Source organism: Oncorhynchus keta, chromosome 1 (genome assembly GCF_023373465.1).
Source record: "Oncorhynchus keta strain PuntledgeMale-10-30-2019 chromosome 1, Oket_V2, whole genome shotgun sequence".
Taxonomy (NCBI): Eukaryota; Metazoa; Chordata; class Actinopteri; order Salmoniformes; family Salmonidae; genus Oncorhynchus; species Oncorhynchus keta.
In genome coordinates this window covers 62,105,912-62,115,024 of record NC_068421.1, presented here as the reverse complement: position 1 = coordinate 62,115,024, position 9,113 = coordinate 62,105,912, and the positions used below count along the sequence as shown (strand labels likewise).

General features: G+C 42.3%; 1 protein-coding gene across 1 annotated transcript; it reads right to left on the bottom strand.

Annotated features, from left to right (window-relative positions):
* Positions 1-276: 276 nt before the first annotated feature.
* LOC118390238 (alpha/beta hydrolase domain-containing protein 17A-like) lies at positions 277-8,427 on the bottom strand. The gene is made up of 5 exons (XM_035780599.2): positions 7,508-8,427; positions 6,933-7,309; positions 5,141-5,335; positions 4,568-4,747; positions 277-3,241 (listed from the first exon to the last, which is right to left on the bottom strand). The coding sequence occupies exons 2-5, from the start codon at positions 7,301-7,303 to the stop codon at positions 3,016-3,018; spliced, it is 972 nt and encodes a 323-aa protein (XP_035636492.1). The 5' UTR covers positions 7,304-7,309; positions 7,508-8,427; the 3' UTR covers positions 277-3,015.
* Positions 8,428-9,113: the final 686 nt, after the last annotated feature.

The window sequence follows — 9,113 nt, the reverse complement described above, 5'->3', positions numbered from 1 at the left end:
CATTCCCCAATACAATGCCCTGTCACCGGGTCACCCACCAGCAGTATATGTATAGCATCTGGTGGACTAGTCCTCTGAAACCTGATCCAACACTCATTCTGTTCTTTCTTTACAGCATGCCAAAGCTGAATCACAGAGATGAAAGGGAAACTGGTTATTGGACTTAACCTTTAATTTACAGAATGTGCTATGGGGTTTTTTCAGACATGGAAGTCAAATTTGATCAATTCATTATTTTATTTTCGAATATGTTTTTTTTTTTTTTTTTTTGGTGAGGAAAACATTTTAAACTAAATATAACAAAGTTTTAAATAATAAACAATGCATAACTGGATACAATAACATACCAACCCCCATCATCCACTTGGATCCTAACCCTCAGCAAAAAAATAAACAATCTGCAAACAATGTAATATAGTAAACACATTTGAATAAAAAATACATTTCTATAACTTGGTTTCTTTAAACAAAAGCTCTGAATGTGTGTCTGGAACTCCTCACACTCGAAGTCCAGTCCATCATCCGCTACACACACTCCTCTCTCAGGCCACCCAGACACACACAAATCTGCTGTATTGCTTGTATTCTCCATACAATCGTCCATAGAGAGTAAACACGCTTAAGCTGTCCCAAACCAAACTATTAGCAGCTTGAACAAGAGCATATCCTGGCTGATTCAGGGCGCACAACTTTTGTTCCCTAACTTTTTATGTGGTGATGGACAATAAATCCATGTCCTATGGGTGATGGACTTTTTTTGGTTCTGATTAACAATATAAGAGGTATGCTTTGTTCAAGACAGAACATTTACTGTTAAAATTTGATTGCTGTGTACAAGTAATCCTGACTCCCCCAAAACCCAACCCAAACAAAGGACCTCCACTGTCTTGTGAGTGGTGGTGGACCCTGTATGCCAGGGAAGTTGGAAATTCGGTCGCCTTTCACACAGTCGGTCAGAAATGGTGGAATCTTAAGTCTGTCTGAAATAGAGTGGCAACAGTAGGAAGTCAGTGAAAAGGGCTAGTTGGAGCTGAAAAGGGAGCCTGCTGGAAATAAACCTAGTGAATAATAAATTAGAGCACATCTTATTCCATAGCTCTACTAGTGTTATAATGAAGTGTTATTACCCCTAACATGAAGCAAAAGAGCAACCAATCAAACATGCAACATGACACCAGCAAAGAGTACTGTACATCACTGGATCCATTCCACTGTACAGCGTAAAATAACATGTATGACTGTTACATTTCTCCTCAAACTAAGCAGCATTCATGTATACAATGGATGTGGAGGGTTTGACCCTTTTCAATCCATTTATCCTCATCTTTAGCAGCAAGTTCAGTTAATACTTAATCCATCCTAACCAGCTTAATCTCAACTGACCTGACCCAATTTATTATGCGAATGGCCATTACCAGCATAAGCCTAGTAATTTACAATGATTTTGTGTTTTTAGAGGGATGAAATAACTCAAGTGAAATTGAATATGTACAACTCTAAATCACTTACAAAGATTTTAAAAATCCATTGGAAAACATCCCATATAGAAACCCAGTAAGATGTGAATTGAGTTCTGTGTGAGTAAAGGCCAACTAATGCCTCCTTAACTCAGAGAACATGGCAGGACTTAGTTTGTGTTCTAAAGGTAAACTCACACGTTCATAACATCAATTGTAGTACAACTACTGTAGAATATGAATCAGGTAGTGAAACATGAGAATGGTTGCCGAGTTAGAAATCAATCACGTCTTAGAGAGATGTTAGCGACTTAATGATGCTTTTGAAACAATTAATTTGGCAGAGAGATTTTGGACTTTAGCCAAAGCAATATTCAGCAACTTTTACAAAATTAATCACTTTTTAGATTAGAATTAAACCATGCTTAATAATTATAAAAACGTAAGATTTGTCTATGAAATAAATTATTCATAGACATGGACTATTAATCTGACAGCTTAACTGTAAATGAGACAGAGGAAGAGAGGATGAAACAGGAGGAGAGAAAGAGAAGAGCAAAGAAAAAAGACTCCACAAGAAACATTAGCAACAAACCTGCTTTCAAATAGGACAGTTATACTCATACGTCAACACCACAGGATTTGTAAAGTAGTGGCTCAGTGTCATCGTTGTGTTAGAAAAGAGAAATACACACATTCCCCATTCAAATTAAATACCAAAATGTCAGTGCTCAAAACAGACTTTCATTAGTCAATGATTTGCCCATGTTAGGGTTGTTAGTTAAAATTGAATCATGTGTAAACGTCTCAGAAGATGATATACAGTACATGTGTTTAGAACACCTAACCTGTTTGAGGTTGTTTTTGCTTGGGGTAATAGAGAGGGGCTTTAGACAGATAGAAATAAAACAGGCAGAAGGTAGAGAGCCCTCCATGCCTGGGGTAATAGAGAGGGGCTTTAGACAGATAGAAATAAAACAGGCAGAAGGTAGAGAGCCCTCCATGCCTGGGGTAATAGAGAGGGGCTTTAGACAGATAGAAATAAAACAGGCAGAAGGTAGAGAGCCCTCCATGCCTGGGGTAATAGAGAGGGGCTTTAGACAGATAGAAATAAAACAGGCAGAAGGTAGAGAGCCCTCCATGCCTGGGGTAATAGAGAGGGGCTTTAGACAGATAGAAATAAAACAGGCAGAAGGTAGAGAGCCCTCCATGCCTGGGGTAATAGAGAGGGGCTTTAGACAGATAGAAATAAAACAGGCAGAAGGTAGAGAGCCCTCCATGCCTGGGTGCATTCTTGCACTGTCCAAGGGGCGGGAGATGGAAGGATTAATGACCAGGATTAATGACAGGTGACAGAGACAGAAAAATAGGAAAACAACTCAAAGACAGGGCTGCCGAACATCCAGACAAAGCCGCCGCAAAAGGTGAAGGATCATTCATTCTGAGAGCCCAGCCATCCACTCCTCCTGACCCACTTAGACCCAGGGGAACAGAGGAGACCCAGGGGAACAGAGGAGAGCCAGAGGAGTGTTGGAGCCTGGAGGCGGTGTGGGGGTGTTCAGGCGTGCTGTGCGGCCAGCTCCTGGCCAATGAAGCGGCGCAGGCGCTCCAGGTACTGGCTGTACAGTTCGATGTCGTTGTGTCCCGCCCCCTCCACCCAAAGTGGCTCCACGGCCTTGGGACAGCGCTCGAACAGAGCCAGACCGTGGGAGAAGTCGATCACCTCGTCCTCAGTCCCGTGGATGATCAGCACCGGTGACGTGATCTTAGACACCTTCTCAATGCTGACAGAGACACAATGGGCAAAGGAGTTAGTGACTGGGGATAAGGGAAGCAAAGGTAGTCCCTAGACGGCAATGTACGGTAGGAATTATGTAACAACATTTTTATAACTAATGGGCAGGTATGTTCTTAAAGGGTAACCGTGGATAGAAAGCATTGTACAGTCTATTCTAGCATGGCCAGTTAGTGCAAAATGCCCTGCAGCCTTGAGCACTGAGCAGCAACTGTTCTCTAACAGGTAGAGGGACAAACAGGACAGGAAGGGGAGAATAATGAGAACACAATCCTGCTGCATGTAAATGCCTCTCTCAGATCAGCTCCATCTGCTAGTTCAGATGGAAGAGAGTCCTCCATCCCCCACATAACAGCAAATACAGATCTGAACCAAGCTAGTATCACTTCACTTGGAGTCCACTCTGACTAGATTAGTATTGAGTATAGGAGCTGAGTGTTGTGTGGGCTGGGGAGTGCCAACTGGGCAACAGACGTGGGAGAATTCAGGAGCGTGGAGGAGAACACCGGAGGCTTTCAGCACAGATAAGAGGCATCCCCAGCTCCCTCCCCACCACCGACTCTACTCCCACACTGCACTGCCTGGTACTGGACTGTCATGGACTCCTATTCAGTGAACCAGCATGTGATCTTAATGGTTCAGATACCACACAACCACATTTGACATAATAACAGGCAATGATACAACAAATGACTGGAGGAGTCAGTGTTTCTGACACCTGCTTATGATCTGATGCAGAGTGAGAGATGACTCCGTTATGTACTAAGGCTGATTCCCCAGGGAGGGAGGGAGGAGGGAGAGAGGCTGTCCCCAGTCCACCTGGCCATGCTGCTGCTCCAGTTTCAACTGTTCTGTCTTATTATTATTCGACCATGCTGGTAATTTATGAACATTTCAACATCTTGGCCATGTTCTGTTATAATCTCCACCCGGCACAGCCAGAAGAGGACTGGCCACCCCACATAGCCTGGTTCCTCTCTAGGTTTCTTCCTAGGTTTTGGCCTTTCTAGGGAGTTTTTCCTAGCCACCGTGCTTCTACACCTGCATTGCTTGCTGTTTGGGGTTTTAGGCTGGGTTTCTGTACAGCACTTTGAGATATCAGCTGATGTACAAAGGGCTATATAAAGACATTTGATTTTGATTTGATTTGAATAATAAAATACATGGAAGCTATGAAAGAGATTGCAGCTCTTCTTTTAGTTGGACAGAAATATTTTTTCACTGACATTTGTAGTTCTATAATGATCTGCTAATCTTGACAGGTCTGCAATAATGTGAAGATGGAGATAAGAGGAAGGTGTGGTAGATGACTCACTTGGGAAAAGCATCAAAGCAGTATGTCTTCTTGGTGTCTGGGAAGGCCACACGCATGCCAGAGGTGAGAGGTGAGTGGAGCACCACAGCAGCACACTCATACCGTGATGCCAGGTCAACCGTGGGAACGGTGCCAATGCTTTGCCCATACAGGATTATGTTCTCTGGGCTGATGCCATATCTGATCACAACCAGGAAGAGAGTGGAATAAAAATACAATAATGTCAAGGAAAAGCTTGTAGTGGCAAACAATTTGAACATAAATCACTCCTATGAAACCTAAACTGTGATAATATGGAATGATAATATATATTTTCATCACATAGATTAAGGAGTTGACAGGTAACAAATGTCTGTGAACATGGCACGCCTAATACAAAAACCAGCTGTAGCTCCATAACTCGTAACATCCATCCAAGGGCAGCCGTTGATAGCACAGCATCCCATCAATCTAATGACAGTCCATTAGCTGCATGAGCCCTTCCTTGTGTGAAATTACTCCAACCACACCACCCCTCCTCCTCTCTCTGTAAGGTCTCCCACACTGACTGCGAAGTGGTGGTGCCGTATGTACCGTGTGCGCAGGGCCTGCCAGGCAGCTTCAATGTCAGCGTAGAGGTTCTTCTCAGAAGGCTTGCCCGTGCTGACACCGTAGCCGGAGTAGTCGTAGGAGAAGATGTTGCAGTTGATGCGTGTGCCCAGGCCGATATAGAAGCTGCTCATCTGGCCCAAATCCACCGCGTTACCATGGGAGAACAGCACTGTAAACCTGGTGAGAGGCCACAGAGCAACGACTAGGTTAAAAAGATGGACGCTACCATAGCCGCGGGGAAGAAGCCCAAGCCAATGAAAAGAGAGGAGACAAAGATGGAACAATATTAGGATGAAATATAAATAAGCTATAGTACAGGCTACTTAATAAACTATCGAGTGGCACCGACTCACCCAATAATGAAGATAGGCTACTCACCGGTGATGGCTAATGCTCCTATGCAGAGAGTTGAGTGTAGAGTTGTGGCGAAAACATTTGGTAGTTTCTATAGACAGATTAGTCTACTATTTTCAGCAGCAGGTATATGCTTTATAAACTATGTTTTTCCCACGATTGTATTTAGAAATGTGCAAAAGGCAGATTATAGCTGTTCACTTACAGACACAACCACAAAAATAGAATCCATAGAATGGAGGTTCAGATTCAAGTCATGACTGGCAACCATTGTGAGTGTACCCATGAGTTTACCAGTCAAATTGCCAGGGTTAGAGATTCCAAAGCCTTTCTATAGATTATATTTCTATGGCTGCATAGCAACAAGTACTAGGCGCTGTCTGCCCAAATTGAGTCTCTCTGGTGTTTTGAATGATTTTGTTGATGTCTGTAGGCTACAGACAGGAGTAATTAGACTATATAATTTTGGCAAATGTATTTAAAATTCATCAGAGGGCGCTGCAGCACCACCAACACCCCTATTTCCTGCGGCTATGGACTCTACCTGGTATTTTTACCTGTCCTAACCTGCATTGTGTGAACAGCAGATTTCCATTGAAACCTCCGGAATTACCTCTTTGCATGGGACATGAATATGCTGTATAAGGTAAATTGGTTATGGCCACAGACTCAAGAGAGGACTAGTTCCCTAAGTTTGAAGCAGGTCTTTTAGCTTGTTCTGTACTTCACAAATAATAGGGTTGCTATACCCCAGGCATCATCCATGTGCTTTATATTCATGAATGTGAACTGTGCTCCCTAAAGCAACTGGATACTCTCTATTCTTTAAATAGACTGGGCCTATCCCATACAGTAAGTTATATCTTTGCTCTTGGGTGTTTTGTTCAAAATGTGACCCTGAACAAGGAATACATATTACATTGCATGCGTGACACTGATATTACTCAAGTGTAACAAGACCCAGTCCATGTCTTCGCAAAGCAATTTAGTTGATTACTGAACACAACAAGAGAAACAATTTTGCTACCTGAAGTCATACAATGAAGACATACTGAGGTATAAACTCAGCCAACCAGACTATCAAAGACAAATTGACAAACCTGGCAGAACCACAGGCAAACATTTTAGCATAAATTGGGGTAAGAATAAGTAGAATGGTATTTGTAGGTCAAAAGAGATGGCCTAAACAAATGAATGCCGGAAGCAGGAAGAGAACAGATTTGAGATAGCCACACACAATGAGGATGCCAGTACAGGAAGTAAGGAAATAGGACACAAGGGAGTGGAAAAATAAAGGCATTACAAAACGAAGACGAGAGGAAAAGGGGCGAGTTCAGAGGAAGTGGGACACATGGTCAGACAAAAGGACCTAAATGAGCAGGTATACGCACGTGCACACACACTGTTCTGCGTGACTAACCTGGCGGTGGGCGCACAGCGGATGTACATGCAGCCCACTCGATTGCCACGGCTGGAGCGGGTGAAGAACACCTCTGTAGCATCCAGCTCTCTCTGGGAGTACTGAAACTCAGCTCGCTCTGTCAGGTGGAGCTTCCATTTGCCCTCTGCAGGACCATTGCTGCCTGAACCCCCTACAGCTGCTCCAGGTACCCCTCCCCTGGATCTCAGCCCCGCTGACCCTGCTGTCCCTGGGGCCGCAGACCCATCGAGGTCCGGCAAGAGGGAATATGTAGGCTCAGGAGGCAGGAAGGCAAGCTTGGCGGCAATACGGCTCGGACAGGGAGGGCAGCAGAACAGGCAGCATAGCTCACTGACAGATAGGCCATTCATTTTCTACTGTGGGATCAAAGACGACATTGTATGTTGATCAGATTTCAAAACAAAGGAGTACCAAAAAATGTGACATGCAAAGTTGTATTTACAATTAAGCTACCGTTAAAATTGTTCAGAAATACTTTAAGTCGTTATCGTCAATTCTAACTAACAATAAAACTAACACATTTTATATTAAAGAATAAAAAAAGTTCTGCCTACCTGTGAGAGGATACTATTTGTAAAAATATTAAACTATAACACATGCAAAAATCAACAATTGATCCAAAGCCAACCCCTACTCTCCAAAACAAAACATGAAAAAGTTTTCCTGTCAGCAAAAATCTGAAATTAAGACGGTCGTCCTAAAATGTTATTTTGAAAGTAGAATCAGGTGATTTTGTAGTATGGCTGAAGTCCACATGAAATCCATATTCCAAGTATTGTTATTATTGAGGTGTTTTCAAGTGTTCGAGTATGGTTAACTTCAGCCAACACTGGGTATGGCTACTTTTCCTGTTAGCTAATGACTAGCTAGCTAACTAATGAACAACTGTGAATCTGGATAGCTGAAGCCCCCACTCTGTTTACATCTCATTGCGCATAGGCCTAACGGTTTGTTGAGAAGTATTCCACTATAGTTGGCTGTAGCTGGCATCAACAATATTGACCTTCTACTGCTAACGTTAGTACAGCCAAATGATTCAAAGCGTGAAGTCGTGCCTGCAAAGGAATAAGTAAACACATCCCGGCAATGCTAATGACGACACACAAAAACAATATTCTTTTTAACCACAGAAACCAAATCAAAGCTTAATTTTCAACACATTCTTTATCGCTAAGTAGACAGCTAACGTTAGCTAAATTAGGTCACAGAAATGTATCAGCTAAGCAGCTAGCATTGGGTAGCTAGCAAACTAGCTAGCTAGTTATTCAGACCTGAAAACACACATTTTAGGAGGACAGTCATTTGTGGACACCGACGCAAATATATAGCCTGGGAACAAACAAAAAAAACAAGCGTCACGAATATCCGTTTTGATAATCAAATCGTTTTTTAGTGGTTGAAATGATTAGCAGCTACTGTCATTTATTAATCCATTGGATGTCCAGTGTTCTTTCATCTCCGGAAATGACAGGTACAGGACGTGACGGAGGGGGCAGCTTCCAATGATAAGCAGGGGGAACTTCGTAATGTTATCAAACAGATTACAACGTACAGTATAATTTTTAGACCTCAATAAATACACTCAATGAGCAATGTATCACTATTGTTTCTCTAACTACCAGATCAGATGGGCTGATGACATGGGTATCACTTACCATAATATACAATCATGACATGTGAATCACTTATTGTTCAATTTATTAAATTGTTGTTGTTTTCTATCTCAAATTAATCCTCTTGTTGATTTAAATGAAAATATATTCCTGTGTGGAGTGACAATGTTATCTTTATAAAATACTGTTACTGGTTTGTGTGGGCTTGCTTGTAAAGATCCATTGAATCATTCTTAGGACTTCATAAGAAATGGCCATGAATCAAGGTCTACTCTTGAAAACAGTAACCACACTTGAAGGAATGAAGGAAGCAAGAGGGCTTGGAAAAGGTTGAAGGAGGAGACTGACTAGCAGCTCTGGCATTCTTCTGGTGAGAAAAGATTTCCTGTCGTGAGGTACTAAGGGGGGTGGCATATAGAAGTTAGAACATGGAAGTTAGAAGCTTTGTCTCATAGGTGATATATGTATAGTAAATGTAACTCAACACACATAAAACAGATGAAAGGCAAGATATACAATCACCATTAATGGTTGAGTGTTCCATCTC